Source organism: Bubalus kerabau, chromosome X, assembly GCF_029407905.1.
Source record: "Bubalus kerabau isolate K-KA32 ecotype Philippines breed swamp buffalo chromosome X, PCC_UOA_SB_1v2, whole genome shotgun sequence".
NCBI classification, from domain to species: Eukaryota; Metazoa; Chordata; class Mammalia; order Artiodactyla; family Bovidae; genus Bubalus; species Bubalus kerabau.
Genome location: NC_073647.1, coordinates 11848740 through 11867895, shown reverse-complemented (window position 1 = coordinate 11867895; position 19156 = coordinate 11848740). Strand labels below are relative to the sequence as shown.

At 36.8% G+C, this 19156-nt stretch overlaps 1 protein-coding gene across 16 annotated transcripts in view; it reads left to right on the top strand.

The window, feature by feature from the left end:
- THOC2 (THO complex subunit 2) overlaps nt 1–19156 on the top strand; it is a 117883-nt gene that overhangs the window by 54942 nt on the left and 43785 nt on the right. For 15 of the 16 annotated variants that reach the window (XR_008708338.1, XM_055564407.1, XM_055564403.1 and 12 more), the window contains exons 9-12: nt 5504–5596; nt 8530–8685; nt 9271–9443; nt 10673–10868. Coding sequence is in view for 15 of the 16 variants with exons in the window: in XM_055564407.1 (XP_055420382.1) it covers nt 5504–5596; nt 8530–8685; nt 9271–9443; nt 10673–10868 (618 nt within the window). In the remaining variant the exon portion in view is untranslated. Of the gene's footprint in view, nt 1–4925; nt 5202–5503; nt 5597–8529; nt 8686–9270; nt 9444–10672; nt 10869–19156 lie in introns of those variants that run through there. The other variant, XM_055564418.1, reaches the window with a different exon arrangement.

Here is a 19156-nt window from a genome sequence, read left to right as displayed (position 1 = left end):
GCAGCAAGGGAAAAACAACAAATAACACACAAGGGGGTTCCCCTAAGGATAAGAGCTGATCTTTCAATAGAAACTCTTGAGGCCAGGAGGGAATGGCAGGACGTACTTAAAGTGATGGAAGAAAATAACCTACAGCCCAGATTACTGTACCAGCAAGGATCTCATTCAAATATGAAGGAGAAATCAAAAGCTTTACAGACAAGCAAAAGCTGAGAGAATTCGGCACCACCAAACCAGCTCTCCAACAAATGCTAAAGGATCTTCTCTAGATAGGAAACACAAAAAGGGTGTATAAACTGGAACCCAAAAAAATAAAGTAAATGGCAACGGGATCATACTTATCAATAATTACCTTAAATATAAATGGGTTGAATGCCCCAACCAAAAGACAAAGACTGGCTGAATGGATACAAAAACAAGACCCGTATATATGTTGTCTACAAGAGGCCCACCTCAAAACAGGGGACACATACAGACTGAAAGTGAAGGGCTGGTAAAAGATATTTGATGCAAATAGAGACCAAAAGAAAGCAGGAGTAGCAATACTCATATCAGATAAAATAGACTTTAAAACAAAGGCTGTGAAAAGAGACAAAGAAGGACACTGCATAGTGATCAAAGGATCAATCCAAGAAATAGATATAACAATTATAAATATATATGCACCCAACATAGGAGCACCACAATATGTAAGACATATGCTAACAAGTATGAAAGGGGAAATTAACAATAACACAATAATAGTGGCAGGCTTTAATACCCCACTCACACCTATGGATAGGTCAACTAAACAGAAAATTAACAAGGAAACACAAACTTTAAATGATACAATAGACCAGTTAGACCTAATTGATATCTATAGGGCATTTCACCCCAAAACAGTGAACTTCACCTTTTTCTCAAGGTCACACAGAACCTTCTCCAGGATGGATCACATCCTGGGCTGTTAATCTAGCCTTCGTAAATTCAAAAAAATTGAAATCATTCCAGGCATCTTTTCTGACCACAATGCAGCAAGATTAGATCTCAATTACAGGAGAAAAACTATTAAAAATTCCAACATATGGAGGCTGAACAACACGTTGCTGAATAACCAACAAATCACAGAAGAAATCAAAAAAGAAATCAAAATATGCATAGAAATGAATGAAAATGAAAACACAACAACCCCAAACCTGTGGGATACTGTAAAAGCGGTGCTAAGGGGAAGGTTCATAGCAATACAGGCATACCTCAAGAAACAAGAAAAAAAGTCAAATAAATAACCTAACTCTACACCTAACAACTAGAAAAGGAAGAAATGAAGAACCCAAGGGTTAGTAGAAGGAAAGAAAGCTTAAAAATTAGGGCAGAAATCAATGCAAAAGAAACAAAAGAGACCATAGCAAAAATCAACAAAGCCAAAAGCTGGTTCTTTGAGAGGATAAATAAAATTGACAAACCATTAGCTAGACTCATCAAGAAACAAAGGGAGAAAAATCAAATCAATAAAATTAGAATTGAAAATGGAGAGATCACAACAGACAACACAGAAATACAAAGGATGATAAGAGACTACTATCAGCAATTATATGCCAATAAAATGGACAACTTGGAAGAAATGGACAAATTCTTAGAAAAGTACAACTTTCCAAAACTGAACCAGGAAGAAATAGAAAATCTTAACAGACTCATCACAAGCACAGAAATTGAAACTGTAATCAGAAATCTTCCAGCAAACAAAAGCCCAGGTCCAGACAGCTTCACAGCTCAATTCCATCAAAAATTTAGAGAAGAGCTAACACCTATCCTACTCAAACTCTTCCAGAAAATTGCAGAGGAAGGTAAACTTCCAAACTCATTCTATGAGGCCACCATCACCCTAATCCCAAAACCTGACAAAGATGCCACAAAAAAAGAAAACTACAGGCCAATATCACTGATGAACATAGATGCAAAAATCCTTAACAAAATACTAGCAATCAGAATCCAACAAAACATTAAAAAGATCATACATCATGATCAAGTGGGCTTTATCCCAGGGATGCAAGGATTCTTCAATATCTGCAAATCAATCAATGTAATACACCACATTAACAAATTGAAAAATAAAAGCCATGTGATTATCTCAATAGATGTAGAGAAAGCCTTTGACAAAATTCAACATCCATTTATGATAAAAACTCTCCAGAAAGCAGGAATGGAAGGAACATACCTCAACATAATAAAAGCTATATATGACAAACCCACAGCAAACATTATCCTCAATGGTGAAAAATTGAAAGCATTTCCCCTAAAGCCAGGAACAAGACAAGGGTGCCCACTCTCACCACTACTATTCAACATAGTTTTGGAAGTTTTGGCTACAGCAATCAGAGCAGAAAAAGAAATAAAAGGAATCCAAATTGGAAAAGAAGAAGTAAAACTCTCACTGTTTGCACATGACATGATCCTCTACATAGAAAACCCTAAAGACTCCACCAGAAAATTACTAGAGCTAATCAGTGGATATAGTAAAGTTGCAGGATATAAAATCAACACACAGAAATCCCTTGCATTCCTATTCACTAATAATGAGAAAATAGAGAAATTAAGGAAACAATTCCATTCACCATTGCAACGAAAAGAATAAAATACTTAAGAATATATCTACCTAAAGAAACTAAATACCTATATATAGAAAACTATAAAACACTGGTGAAAGAAATCAAAGAGGACACTAATAGATGGAGAAATATACCATGTTAATGGATCGAAAGAATCAATAGAGTGAAAATGAGTCTACTACCCAAAGCAATCTATAGATTCAATGTAATCCCTATCAAGCTACCAACAGTATTTTTCACAGAGCTAGAACAAATAATTTCACAATTTGTATGGAAATACGAAAAACCTCGAATAGCCAAAGCAATCTTGAGAAAGAAGAATGGAACTGGAGGAATCAACCTGCCTGACTTCAGGCTCTACTACAAAGCCACAGTCATGAAGACAGTATGGTACTGGCACAAAGACAGAATATAGATCACTGGAACAAAATAGAAAGCCCAGAGATAGATCCATGCACCTATGGACACCTTATCTTTGACAAAGGAGGCAAGAATATACAATGGAGAAAAGATAATATCTTTAAGAAGTGGTGCTGGGAAAACTGATCAACCACTTGTAGAAGAATGGAACAAGAACACCTTCTAACACCACACACAAAAATAAAGTCAAAATGGATTAAAGATCTAAACATAAGACCAGAAACTATAAAACTCCTAGAGGAGAACATAGGCAAAACACTCTCCAACATAAAGCACAGCAGGATCCTCTATGACCCACCTCCCCGAATATTGGAAATAAAAGGAAAAATAAACAAATGGGACCTAATCAATTCCAGAAAAATAAACGACCCAATCAAAAAATAGGCCAAAGAACTAAACAGACATTTTTCCAAAGAAGACATACAGATGGCTAACAAACACATGAAAAGATGCTCAACATCACTCATTATCAGAGAAATGCAAATCAAAACCACAATGAGATACCATTTCATACTAGTCAGAATGGCTGCTATCCAAAAGTCTACAAGCAATAAATGGTGGAGAGGGTGTGGAGAAAAGGGAACCCTCTTACACTGTTGGTGGGAATGCAAACTAGTACAGCCACTATGGAGAACAGTGTGGAGATTCCTTAAAAAACTGGAAATAGAACTGCCTTATGACCCAGCAATCCCACTGCTGGGCATACACACCGAGGAAACCAGAATGGAAAGAGACACGTGTACCCCAGTGTTCATTGCAGCACTGTTTATAATAGCCAGGACATGGAAATAACCTAGATGTCCATCAGCAGATGAATGGATAAGAAAGCCGTGGTACACATACACAATGGAGTACTACTCAGCCATTAAAAGGAATACATTTGAATCAGTTCTAATGAGGTGGATGAAACTGGAGCCTATTATACAGAGCCAGAAAGAAAAACACCAATACAGTGAAAAGTGAAAGTGAAAGTGAAGTTGCTCAGTCGTGTCTGACTCTTTGTGACCCCATGGACTGTAGCCTACCAGGCTCCTCCGTCCATGGGATTTTCCAGGCAAGAGTGCTGGAGTGGACTGCTATTTCCTTCTCCAGGGGATCTTCCTGACCCAGGAATCGAACCCGGGTCTCCCGCATTGCAGGCAGACGCTTTACCATCTGAGCCACCATACTAACGCATATATATGGAATTTAGAAAGATGGTAACAATAACTGTGTATGCGAGACAGCAAAAGAGACACAGATGTATAGGACAATCTTTTGGACTCTGTGGGAGAGGGAGAGGGTGGGACGATTTGGGTGAATGGCACTTAAACATGTATAATATCATATAAGATACAAATTGCCAGTACAGGATGCTTGGGGCTCATGCACTGGGATGACCCAGAGGGATGGTACGGGAGGGAGGTGGGAGGAGGGTTCAGGATGGGGAACACATGTATGCCCGTATAGGATTCATGTTGATATGTGGCAGAACCAATACAATATTGTAAAGTAATTAGCCTCCAATTAAAATAAATAAATTTAAATTAAAACAAAAGAAGCAGAACATAATGTATTGTCACCATTTGCTTTTTATTTGCATTGGGCCATTTAGTAATTGCCAGTTGTCCTCACTTCATTCTTCTATTCATCTGACCCCAGGCCATTTAAAAATTAAGCGCAAGTCATCTTGATGACAGAGATCCATCTATTTCTCGGTAGGACCAATAGTGCTGGCCTGGGATTGGCCATTCCTAGTTTTAAAATGTTTGATTATCCATGTGTAATAAGTATCATAGTAGCAGTGTTAATCCCTCAGTGGTGTCCGACTCTTTGCAACCCCATGGGCTGCAGCCGGCCAGGTTCCTCTGTCTGTGGGATTCTCCAGGCAAGAATACCAGAGTGGATTGTCATTTCCTCCTCCAGGGGCTCTTCTTGGCCCAGGAATGAAACCTAGGTCTCCTGCATTCTTGGCAGATTCTTTACTGTCTGAGCTACCAGGGAAGAAGTACAGACACCCGTTTTGAAGGGGAAGTCAGCTGACAAGCAGATATACTTAGCACAGAACCCAAGAAATACAAGAACTGGGAGAAAAGTATAAAGCAGACACAGATGGTTCCACACTTCCAAATTTGTCAGTCTTGTCTATCTGCTACTCCACTGAGAAGTACTTGAAAAAGCAAGTTAAGAAAACCCACATATAAACAGAAACCCAAAGTAAGTATTATGCAGTATAAAATCTCATTCTGTTCAAGTTTCAGATTTTATTCAAATATTAGCATGTGTCCATTTTTGAAACTGTGTTTCTTGTGTTCATCAGTTGTACCAGTGTGAAAAGAGATACTCACATGATTATATTTGTCTTGAATTGGATGTTATTCATGTTCAGGAAGAGCAATGAAGCTTATTGTTGCCCTAGAGTTATTTGGTCTAATTGTTCTTAATTATTGGTAGATTAAAAAGGTAGATTTTAGTTGTACTTTTTGCACTAAATAGAAACTTTTCTCTTGTTTTTCAAGGAACCAAATGGAGAGACTCCTTCATCTTTATACAGAGTTGCAGCCGTACTTCTACAATTTAACCTTATTGATTTAGATGATCTTTATGTACATGTAAGTTAAGTGGGTTGCTAAGAATATTTGGTTATTCATCCCAGGGGTGGGGAAGAGGAGGAGGTAGCCATATAGCACTCCGAGATTGGTTCTAGACTCTCAAGTCTTAATTTTTGAAGCCCTATTACATTATTGCTTTGTGTTTGCTTTATAAAGTGAATTAATTTAGTTTATTGGAACCATGGAAATGAAATACCTTTTGTCACTGCTACAGAATTCAAGGTGGACTGTGAAGTTAAAGTTCTTAATTGTCATCAAGGCATATGTCATGGAGAGAGAGGCCAAGTTCTAATCAATGTGGTTTTAGACTTCTATATTATACATGGATTATGGGAAATATGGGATTAACTAAATAGTTCTTCCTTTTCCTCTAAATGTTAATTTTGAGGATTCAGGATGAATTTGGTACTTTCCATGTACTTTTAAAAGATAGCTTCTCTGGTGTTTTTACTGCTGGATAATAGATGACTAATATTGTGCTTTTATTGCAGGATCTAGAGGAATGTGTAGGTGGTTGTGATAGATGACCTCTAGTTTAGCAACAGCTTAGCCTGTCAGTTTGAAAACACTAGGTTTGTAGTATAGAATTTCTTGTTTTATTAGGTTGTGCGTTAGGATATCTATGAACTGTTCAAAACTGACATCATCTTCACTGCCTTTGAAATCATTTTCTAACTTCTAACTTCCTTGCCTGTCATTACATATTATGGTTACAGAGCTGAATGAAATTTGATCAGTCTCTTGGAAGCAGTCATAGTCTAGCAAGGGAGAAAACATTTTGCATTCTATAAGTACTTTATTGGAAATAGTCACATAGTGCTTTGAGGGCTCAAAATAGGTAGTGACCATCTCTGTCATTGGGGGATTTTGAAAGGCTTCTCCAAACTACTGACATTCAACTGGGAACTTGATAGATGAGTAGGTGTTGGCCAGGCTTAAATAGGTGGAAAGCATTGTAGGTAGAATTAACTGAATATAAAGGCAAGAGGTTTGAAAAGATTTAATTATCCCCTTAGGGGAACACTGAAAAGCTCAGAGTGGTTGGAGCCTAGGATGATATGTAGGGGAAATGAGGATGGAGAAGTAGACTGGAGGCCAAACTGTGAAGGGCTGTTAAGGGCCATGGTAAGGAGTTTGGATTTTTTTCATGTTGATAGTAGACAGCCATTCAAGATTTAGTGTAGACAAGGATGTACAAACTGAAAACATGAAAAACTGGTTAGAAAAAGAAGAATCTGAAGACATAGGTATGAGTTTATACAGGCAAATGTAGACTTTTAGAACAAATGGAAAGTACAAAAATGATGATAGATTTATTACTGATATTTTTCAGCTTAATTATAAATATAAGCAGAGTTTAAAAGTATTCCTGTTAAAGTGACAGGGATTTTCAGATGGGATTAAAAACCAGTTTATTGTTTACATGAGACTTCTAAAACCTAAGGGCAAAGAAAGGTTGAAAGCAAAAGGATGGGAAAATATACCAGGGAAATTATTCTTGTCAGACAGAACAGAGAATCACTTTATAATAATAAAGTTGTTTTTCCTAGAAAGATATAATCATTATAACCTTTATATATACCTAATACCATATTTTCAAAATACACAAGACTAGAAATGGAGAGAACTATAATTAAAAACTTAGAGTTAACCCATTGTAATGGGAGATTTCAGAGGCAATTGAAGTAGACTAGGTAAAAGATGAGAATCTGTGGTAGATATATGATAGGTTATATATAAGTAGAGCAATAAAAATGGGTTTGATTGGCAGTGGAGAGAATAAGGAATGAGAAAAAGTCTGGCTTACCTCCTTGCACCAGTCCATAATGAGTTTTCTTCCACTCCCCTTTTTTGACTGATGGGATAAAGTATGTAGTTTAATATTTCACTATGTCTCCTTGTGCATGTGCTCAGTCGTGTCCAACTCTTTGCGGCTCCGTGGACTATAGCCCACCAGGCTCCTCTGTCCATGGCATTTTCCTGGCACTGGTACTGGAGAGGGTTGCCATTTCCTACTCCAGGGGATCTTCCTGACCCAGGGATTGAACCTGCATCTCTTGTGTCTCCTGCATTGGCAGGCAGATTCTTTACCACCACTCCACCTGGGAAGCCCCTCACTGTGTCTCCTTTTATTATTTACTGATTTTTTAGTTTGTGTTAGATTTATCTATTGAAATAGATTTTGCATTTCTAGGGGCAGGAATGGTGAGCTATCATCATAGTGCCTAGCAAAAATGACTCAATAATGGTTAGTTGGATATGTGTGTATTTATGAAATGTCCATATTAACCATCTTCCACTCATGCAAGATGGCTGTACTTGAGATAGTTGATCCTTTTTTTCATAATGGAGGATCAAATATCCACTTGATACTTTTTTTTTGTAATAAACTAAAAACTAGTTTGTGACTTAAGTCAAATAGGTGTCTAGAAAATGAAAAGTGAGATGTCAAGCTGTTCATAATTTTTTGACTTAAGATTTTTCATTTAGAGGAATCAAATTTGCCCCATTATGTAAATCAATAGTTTACCTCTCCCAGATTGGATCTGTATATAGTATTTTATTTAATTTGGAGTTTGGTCTTTAAAGGGGAAATCTCTGACATTTTTAATTGAACAGGTATGCATTTTCTTGGATAAACTAATAAATCCAATGGTAGGCACTACTGTTGTAGTATTATATTAATTTAGGACCTCTAACAGAAGAGATGAAACTTTGAATTGCTACCTGAGTTTAAAAAGTATACAAAATTCAGGTATTTAACCTTGTCAGGTTAATATGAAAATTAGGGGGAAACCTATTTTGAAGGGAAATTATGGTCATAAATAGACCAGACTTCTTATGTACAGTTTTATCAATTGAGAGTAGTGTTTGCTTTTTATATGTGCTAATAGTATTAGCTATTTTATGAAATTTTAATGAACCATTTTTAGCTTCTTCCAGCTGATAATTGCATTATGGATGAACACAAACGAGAAATTGTAGAAGCTAAGCAGATCGTTAGAAAACTTACAATGGTTGTATTGTCTTCTGATAAAATTGACGAGCGAGAGAAAGAAAAGGAAAAAGAAGAGGAGAAAGTGGAGAAGGTATATAATTTATTCTGATAAATGTTGTCTTCTGGATTTAGAATTATGAAATTCAACTTGTGATGGTTAATCAACTTGTGGAAGAATAATTTCTTAATTTTGATTGTGATGAAAGCTAGTTTGTGGAATACTGATTTGCAAACATGGTAACATGGTTTTGGCACCTCCCAAATGAGGCTGTCATGTTTTTTCCTATATAAATTTCAGAATGTATTCTAGATAATATCACACATGTATTGACTATATTTGTGCTCTGTGTATAGTGTCTCTCAAGTCCTGAAGGGATTCTCAAAGATGAATTCTAGTTTCCTGTGGCACAGTAGAACCTTAAGTAGAACTGAATTTAATTCTAAGTCTGTAAACTGTTGTTTTGTCTGCTAAATGAAAAAGCAGATCCGTTATTCCTTTTTTCAGTCACTAAAAAACTTGATTGTGCTTTCCAGAAAATACTGTTGAATTTGCCATGAATGGAAACTGTTGTTGACATACATTGTGTTATTTGGCTTAGTTTTTTAAATGAAAAATATTTAAATATTTATTGGTGTCTGTATTCTGAGTATCTTTGCTATAATTGTTCCATTTTAGCCACCTGACAACCAAAAACTTGGTTTGTTGGAAGCTTTGTTAAAGATTGGTGATTGGCAGCATGCGCAGAGCATTATGGATCAGATGCCTCCATACTATGCAGCTTCACATAAACTAATAGCCCTTGCTATTTGCAAGCTGATTCATATAACTATTGAGCCTCTCTATCGAAGGTATGTTACCATATGGTTTACTAATTGAGGTAGAAAGAGTTTAGGACTACAAAATAAAATCTGCATATTTACCTTGTCTCCTTCAATCAAGCATATATTTTAATTCAATCAAGCATATATTTTAAATTGTTTTATCAGAAGATAAGAGATGTTCACAGAGCATATCCTTCTGGCAGGTATTAATCAGTGACTTGTCTCCTATCACCTACACCAGGCATTGCAGAATTTGTGCTGCAGTGTAGTCTAAAAACTACATGTTAGATTTCTAGTTTGGATTTGCTCCGCTGAGAGTGAAAACTCCACTCTTCTGTTTTTGACTTTCCCTTCTCTCTTGGGGAGGAGAAAATTCCTAAAGTTTTTACCTAGTGTAATTTTCCTCTATCTTGGGTTGAGTGGCTCTGAGTGAGGTCTGTGGCACTCTGCTTGCCTTGTCTCTTCTGGCATATAGGCTGCTCTTCTGGAAATCGCTCGTGCAGCCTCTCTCATCATCCCTGGTTACTGTGTCAACCAGTCCTCTAGCCCTCAACCTGCTTGTAGGATACTTAGGAGCAGTACTGGCAGCAGTGCTGGCTTCAGCCCCACAGATCAGAGCCTGCCCCCAAAGCCCCAGCTTTGTGACTCGTGCATAGCTGCTGGCTGCTGCCTTGAGTGCCAGTGGGGCTGTGGACCGTGAAGGCTCTTCTTCAGAGAGTGACCCCTGTGACTCCACAGCGGGACACCTGCTCAGCAGGTGAGAACTCTGGGCATGCTGTCCTTTTAGCGTGACATACCCTCTTTCATTATGCTGCTCACCTACCTCACACTCAGTCTAGGTAGTGGAAGTCAGGTTGAGAAATGTTTATTGACTTGAATCAGTGATGTTATCTCCATATTTTTCTCTTTCATCTTTGTGTCTCTGAGGTCCATCCCTTGTTTCCCATTCCCATATCCAAATTCCTGATCCTGACCAAATTTAATTAAAAACCAAGTTCATGTGATACATGAATATGTTACCTGTTACATGGAACCTACAGTACTCTGATTTCCTTTTCTTATGCAGTTAATTTGAAACGGTCTCCTAAGCTCTGAGTTTTTTCAAATGAGTATTGTTTTTGTCTTTTTCTACCAATTAAGTTAAGCACAAATGAAATAGAAGAAGCAAATATGAGTAAGAAAAGTTTTATAATATGACTGTGTTAACTTAAAATGGAGCATTGCATAGTATATATACATTTTTCTTCTTTTTGTAGAGTTGGCGTTCCTAAAGGTGCTAAAGGCTCACCTGTTAGTGCTTTGCAAAATAAGAGAGCACCAAAACAAGCAGAGAGCTTTGAAGATTTGAGGAGAGACGTCTTCAATATGTTCTGTTACCTTGGTCCCCACCTTTCTCATGATCCCATTTTATTCGCAAAAGTGGTGCGGATAGGCAAGTCATTTATGAAGGAGGTTAGTAAGTTTTTTTTCTTTTGAGCAGAAAGCTAAATTATAGAATGAAAATGTTCTGAGTAGATTTGTGTTATGTGTATCTCTAGAAATACAAAGAAAGTAAACTTAAGAAAATGTTATGCTGAGTAAGATTTGGACAAAGTCAATGTGTCCCAACCATTTATATATAAAAACTTAAATCCAGTCAAGCCCTCCAGATAGAAAAATACGGTTTGGACATGTGATTGCTTTTTGATTCCTCTTATAATTGTGGTTATTTGAACATTCTTTACTCTTGCTTTTCTTCTGCTCATTTATTTTATTGGCTGCAGTTTTGAATCATTGCCATTATTTGTGTGAAGTCCCTTTAGCCTCAGACTTCAGACTGTTCAAGATCCATTCTTTTTTTTTTAGTAAACTTTTTATTGAAGTAAAACATGATACAGAAAGCACACAAACCATAATTGTATAGCTCAGTGGCTTTTTCCAAACTAAATAGCCATGTGTCTACCACTTAGATCAAGAGATAGAACAGTACTAACACTTGAGAGTTTTCCTTAGATGCTCTCCTAATCACTACTCCAAGGGAAACTGTTATTATTTTATTGATGTAGAGTTGGTTTACAATATTATATTAGTTTCAGATGTATAGCAAAGTGGTTTGGCTATACATATGTATGTATATATCTTTATACCATTTTTTAAATTCTTTTCCATTATAGTTTATTAAAAATATACTGAATATAGTTCCCTGTGAGATACAGTAAATCCTTATCTATTTTATATATGGTAGTGTGCATCTGTTCATCCTATGCTCCCAATTTATTTTATGTCTGTGAGTCTATTTCTGTTTTGTAAATAAGTTCATTTATATCATCTTTTCAGATTCCTCATGAAAGTGATCTATATTTGTCTTCCTCTGTCCGACTTACTTCACTTTGTATGGTAATCTCAAGGTCCATCCATTTTGTAGCAGATGGCATTGTTTCATTCTTTTTTATGGCTGAGTAATATTCCATCGTGTGTGTGTGTGTGTGTGTGTCTGTCTGTCTGTGTCCATGTACATACACAGATACACAGACCCACATATTTTTCTCCATTCGTTCTTGAACACTTAGGTTGCTTCTGTGTCTTGGCTTATTATTATATTTTAAAGTTAGCTTTGAGTTATAATTTATATACAGTAAACCTCACCAACTTTAAGTATGCAATTTGATGAATGTTGACAGATGTATATAGTTGTATGTCTACCACCACAATCACGATATAGGATATTTTCATCATCCCAGCAAGTTCCTCTTGCTCCTTTGCCATCATTTCCCTCCCTTCATTGCTGGTTCCTGACAACCACTGGTAGGCTTTCTGTCACTGTATTTTTGCTTTTTCTAGAGTTTGACATAAATGGAATTGTATAGAATGTACTCTTTTCTGTCTGGTTTCTTCCACTTTTAGTGCTTTTGAGATTCATCTCAGTTGTTGTATGTGTCAGTAGTTCTTTATTGCTGTGTAACATTTCATTATATACACATAAGAGAGTTTATTTGTTTGCTAGTTGATGAGCATTTGAGTTGTTTCTAATTAGAGGCTATTGTAAATAAAGCTGCTATGGATATTCTTCTGCAAGTCTTTTTTCGGGGGGAGTGTATGTTTTTGTTTCCCCAGGATTGGGATTGCTGGGCCATATGGGTAAGTGTATGTTTAACTTTTTGTCAAACTTTTCCAACACGTGTGTACCATTTTGCACTCCTGGGAACATTGTATATGACTTCCTAATGCTCCACATCCTCATCAACATTTGGTATTGTCAGTCTTTTAAATATTAGTCATTCTAATGGGTGTGTAGTGCTATCTTTTGTGTTGTAATTTATGTTTCACTGATGATCAGTGATGTTGAGCATCTTCTCATGTTCATACTTGCCATTTATAATCACCTTTATTGAAATGTCTATTCAAATCTCTTTCCCATTTTAAATTCAGTTGTCCTTTATTCTTAGTCCGATTTGCCTTGTCATTTTGTTTACTGTCTTTTGAAAAGCAAAAGTTTAAAATTTTGATTAATTCCAATTTAATAGCACTTCTCTTTTATAGTTTGTGCTTTGTGTTCTAAGAGGTCTTTGCCTAACCAAGGTCTTAAAGAATGCGTAATTTCTTTTCAGTTGTAAAGCAGTGTAACCAAAAGACTCTAGAAATCTGGAAATTGTTACAAGCATAAATGTGGTTTTCTCCAGTGTTTGGTGATTGCACCTAATTTTTAATTTTTGACAACAGTAACTGCATAGAAAATTAACAACTCTTGTGTTTAATCACTTGACACCTATTTCATTTAGCTTTAGATACTTAGCTGGTAGATAATTTTTTAAAATGTTAACACATTTATATTGTATAAAGGTATGCTAAAGAAATCTGCTAAGTAGTTCATTACTATACATGATATTTATTATATAGCATATATTCATATAAGAGAACTATAACAGTGTTTCATTATGTTGATCCTTATAGTCTGAAAAGGATGAGTCATGTTAACTAGTGCTTGTTCAAAGAACACGGGTTGTGTTTTCCCAGTGTGTAATATTGAGAAGCATGTAAAGTCAATTTGTCCCATTACTGGTGATGTTAGCATTAATCACTTGGTTAAGGTGATGGCTGCCAGGTTTCTCCAGTGTATAGTTACTCTTTTTCCCTTGGTTGTTAATATGTATCCTGTGGGGAGATACTTTGAGACAATGTAGACAGCCTCTGAGACAATGTAGACAGCCTCTTTCTCATCTTACTTTCACCCACTAATGTTATTCTTTTTCATTGAAAATCTTAATGTTCAGATCTCTTGTTCTGAAATTCTTTCTCTGGCTAAGAGTATCATAAACTTGTAAGCAGGAGCCCAAACATCAAACTTTCGGAAGTCCCATATGTAGACATATGTATAAACATATACAGATACAATATTGTTAAGATACACAAGTGCTAAAACTCTTCCACTTGGCCATCTCCATTGTAGCCCTCGTTTGTCTTTATTCTATCACAGTTGTGCCTGGTGCCTGCCCCTAACTCCAGTCTATTTTTGCAGAGGTAGAAAGGCAGAAGGGAAGGTGAAAAAGTTTATTTTGATCCCAGTGTGGAAAGAAATCTATCTTCTCTCATTTCTAAGGTTGTGGTAGTAAAAGCGCATCTTTCCAATGATCTGACTTAGCATTTTGGTTCATTTTTTTACCCTAAAAATATTTCACTATAACAAATCATTGTGTGTTTATAGGTTTAAAAGACTTTAGTTGCCTAGCTTGAAATTTAACCATGGTGTTTTTTTCTTCTTTTTTTAATGTTCCTTCTAAAGGGGGAATATGGGGCTTCCCAGGTAGCTCAGCTGGTAAAGAATCTGCCTGCAATGCAGGAGATCCTGGTTCAATTCCTGGGTCAGGAAGTTCTCCTGGAGAAGTGATAGGCTACCCAGTCCAGTATTCTTGGGCTTCCCTGGTGGCTCAGACAGTAAAGAATCTGCCTGCAATGTGGGAGACCTGGGTTTGATCCCTGGGTTGGGAAGATCCCCTAGAGGAGGGCATGGCAACCCACTCCAGTATTTTTGCCCAGAGAATCCCCATGGATAGAGGAGCCTGGCTGGCCACAGTCCATGGCGTCACAAAGAGTGACATGACTGAGCGACTTCTCTGTAGTCTGGAATAGGGAGTGAATGAGCTCCATGAGGCTGAGTACAGCCATCATTTAGGGGACCTCTGTTTTGTCTTCTGAGACAGATTACACGTTGTATACTAGGCATGCACAGCCAAGTGGGTATCCAGCTCCCTTGGACTTTGATTCCCTAGTCTGAGCCCAGTTCCTTTGAGAGACAGCAAGCCTTAGCACCCAGAGTCCTGCTGGGCTGCTACTCAGAAGGGTTTTTCCTCAGGCTACTTACTTACCTTGTAGGTCTTGTTGCCTAAAGGATTTTATTTACTTACCTTCCTTGCTCAGTACTATTTCTGGGGATTGGGTTAAGGGCAGGCACCATACCACATTGTAGTTTAGATTCTTTGTGTGTGTTTGTGTTTGCATCCCCTTGAAATTAACAGCATAATTTGCTTTTTTCTTGCTTGGTTGGTGGTGATTTGGGGACATTAAAAAAAAGTAAACTGTACTTTGTTTATTGCATTAGGATCAGGGAAGAGAAATTCTGTTTATGTTTCACTCTGTTATCTTAATTCAGTTGTCTGACTAGTTTCTTTATTTGACTGTTTCTTATGTTGGACTTTGGTAAAAAAAAAGCCAAAGGAAAGGAAAATGAGGTCGCTCAGTTGTGTCTGACTCTGCGGCCCCGTGGACTGTAGCCTACCAGACTCCTCTGTCCATGGGATTTTCCAGGCAAGAGTACTGGAGTGGGGTGCCATTTCCTTCTCCAAAGTGCTCTAAATTGATTCACAGATAAAGTTTATAGAGAAACCTAGAGTCAAAGGGTCAGATTGGGTACTATTGGGTTGGCCAAGAAGTTTGTTTCAGTTTTTCAGTGAGATGTTCTGGAAAAACCCAAATGAACCTTTTGGCTAACCCAGTAGGTGATAGTAGGAAGTTGTGATAATGATAATTGTGGTAATGTGGAAGAATGTCCTTATTCTTAGGAGATGCACACTGAAGTTTTTTGAGATCATGTCTGCAACTTTTTTGGTCAAGAGAAAAAAAGGCAAATGTTAATTGTTGAATGTACATAGGAGCTATATAGATGTTCATGGATAGCATACATTGATTCAACTTTTATGTAAGCTTAGAAGTTTTCATAATAAAAATTTGGGTTACTAGGGGGAGACTGTACCTTAATACCATTCATCCTTAAACTGGTTCTAGTTTATGAACCAGCTACTTTAGAATCCTGGCTTGATATTTATTATTTTTTGTTAGCTATTAGGGGAGGGAGAGTCGTTTTTCTAAGCCAGCGATGGGTGGTAATAATATTTGTCTTGTCTAGCTCCTGGGGTTGCAGTGTGAATCAAATGAGATATGTCATCTCACACGCTAGTAAAGTAATGCTCAAAATTCTCCAAGCCAGGCTTCAGCAATACGTGAACCGTGAACTTCCACATGTTCAGGCTGGTTTTAGAAAAGGCAGAGGAAGCAGAGATCAAATTGCCAACATCCGCTGGATCATGGAAAAAGCAAGAGAGTTCCAGAAAAACATCTATTTCTGCTTTATTGACTATGCCAAAGCCTTTGACTGTGTGGATCACAATAAACAGTGGAAAATTCTGAAAGAGATGGGAATACCAGACCATGTGACCTGCCTCTTGAGAAATCTGTGTGCAGGTCAGGAAGCAACAGTTGGAACTGGACATGGAACAACAGACTGGTTCCAAATAGGAAAAGGAGTACATCAAGGCTGTATATTGTCACCCTAATTATTTAACTTATATGCAGAGTACATCATGAGAAATGCTGGGCTGGAAGAAGCACAAGCTGGAATCAAGATTTCTGGGAGAAATATCAATAACCTCAGATATGCAGATGACACCACCCTTATGGCAGAAAGTGAAGAAGAACCTAAAGAGCCTCTTGATGAACATGAATGTGAAAAAGTTGGCTTAAAGCTCAACATTCAGGAAACGAAGATCATGGCATCCGGTCCCATCACTTGATGGCAAATTGATGGGGAAACAGTGGAAACAGTGGCAGACTTTATTTTTCTGGGCTCCAAAATCACTACAGATGGTGACTGCAGCCATGGAATTAAAAGATGCTTACTCCTTGGAAGGAAAGTTATGACCAACCTATACAGCATATTAAGAAGCAGAGACATTATTTTGCCAACAAAGTCTAGTCAAGGCTATGGTTTTTCCAGTAGTCATGTATGGATGTGAGAGTAGTCCGGACTATAAAGATAGCTGAGCACCGAAGAATTGATGCTTTTGAACTGTGGTGTTGGAGAAGACTCTTGAGAGTCCCTTGGACTTCAAGGAGATCCAATCAGTTCATGCTAAAGGAGATCAGTCCTGGGTGTTCATTGGAAGGACTGATGTTGAAGCTGAAACTCAATTCTTTGGCCACCTGATGCCAAGAGCTGACTCATTGGAAAAGACCCTGATGCTGGGAAAGATTGAGGGCAGGAGGGGAAGGGGACGACAGAGGATGAGATGGTTGGATGGCATCACCAGCTCAATGGACATGGGTTTGGGTGGACTCCAGGAGTTGGTGATGAACAGCGAGGACTGCGCTGTGGTTCATGGGGTCGCAAAGAGTTGGACACGACTGAGCAACTGAAGTGAACTGAATTGAAACATTAATTAGATTCTAATAATTAGGTATTCAATTTTAGAGTTAAAAATAGTTGTCATGAATTTTTAAGATCATAATAAGTTATCACTTATGTCAGCTATTGCTACACTGTCTTTGGTGAATTTTGAAAGTGTTAAATATAGTTTAATCTATTTCTGTCTTTAAATATAAGATGCCACTTTAAAGTAGCAGTTTCATTTCCCTCAGGAGCAGATTTTATATGGGAATGCTTTTAGCTTCTTTACATTGTAGTATTAAATGTTTTTCCCCCCTCATTGTTGATTTGTTATAAATAATCAAAGAATGTTTTTCAAATAAAGGACATTTTTGTTGCTGGGTTTTAATGAACTTGTTAAGGGTAGTTATGGACGTGTGTCCATTTAAAAATAGAAACAAATTTTGTAAACTATTTTAAAAACAATCAGAACTTTTTATTATAATTCTTATTGTCCAAGTGGACACAGACACCACTCTCATTGGCAATCTAGAATTGGAGCATAAGTTTAATCTGTAATACCCTTGCTGTTTAATGAGTCTGAGCAGGGAAAAACTGTTAGAATGTTTATATATGTATTATCCCCTATAATAATTAGTTTGAACTGAAGTCATTTTAGGTATTAATATCTGTGGCAATTCTAAACAAGGTATAGAATCATAGTAATAAGTTACTATGTAACAAATTACAAATAGGATCTTAATTTTTCCCATTAGTTATGTTTTTTACCTGGGAGGGGTATGTAAACATACAAGGAGAGGCAGACATTTAAATCTATTAGTAGGCAAATGGAGACTCTTATGTACAAACAGTGTAATTTTAAAAACTATGTTTTATACAAGAAAAGAAAGTAGAATTTTTAGTGTGGACCACATGCATGCGGTAAACAAACACTTGATTTAACTATTGTAACTCCGCTCTGTTTCCTGAAATTGAACCTCAGTGTTTAGTTTCAGAAAAGATAATTCAAAGTGTGTAAAAGAGAGGTAACATTTAAAAATTACCCTGGGATAAAAACTGAGCCAGCGCTTATGTCATCTTGTGTGTGGGTGACCATATTAGACATTCTTTGGCATCTTAGTAGAGGTTTGTCTTGACTGAAAAAGAAATGTGGTGGAAGATAGTACTTTTCATTTAGTATCCTTCCCTGTGATTTCATAAATGATGTAGTATCAAAGTTAAGGGATTATTTCTAACTAAGTGTTTTGTAAAGTCTTTAAGAATTTCTGATTCAAAGTTAAAAAGACTTTGAACCAAAACACTGAAAGGCGATTCAGTTATCTCTTCTCCAGGCTTTATAAACTCAGGTTCCCATTACTTTTAATTTATAGGTTATATTTTCCTATTTTAAGTTACTGTGATGAGTCTCTATCAAAAGGTTTTCTCAAAAAAAAAAAAAATTTTTCTCATAGAGTAGTTTTAAGACAAATCTGAAGTTCTTAGCCCATTCCATGGAACATAGTACTCAGTGAATGATAGCTAATAAGAACAAGAAAAATAAGGATGTTGAAAATAATGCCATGACTTATTTAAATGTAGCTTTGAATTCTAATCGAGGCTTAAATTTAAGTATTTTTCATTTTTTTCCCTTTTCTGAGATAAAGTATACTCCAGTATGCTACTACTTTAGTATTTGAAACATTCATGAGTAAAAAGTACTAAAAATAGTACATTAGTAATAAAAAAAGTAATTTATCTAGTTATATCTACGACTTTCCCCAATCTTTATTTTTCAACTCTCCAAAAGCCGCTTCTTGATGAACCTATTTTTTTGGTGTGTGTGTGTGGAGGGGTGTGCTCAGTACTGTTATGTAGCCCTGACAGCTACTCTGTCATTGTAGGGCAAGAATGAAACCTGCTTGGGGTCATTTATAGCTGATGGTCTGTGTAGACATAATTGTGTGTGCTCAATTTTATTCAGACTTAAAAATTCAGTTCCTAATAGTACATTGGTAAGCCTAGTTTTGATCTTAAAGAGATCTTCAAAGAACTATCTTTGTCAATTCCTCAAAGATAGAAACTTTCTCCTGTTCATCTTTGAATTCCCAGTGCCTGGAACTTAGTA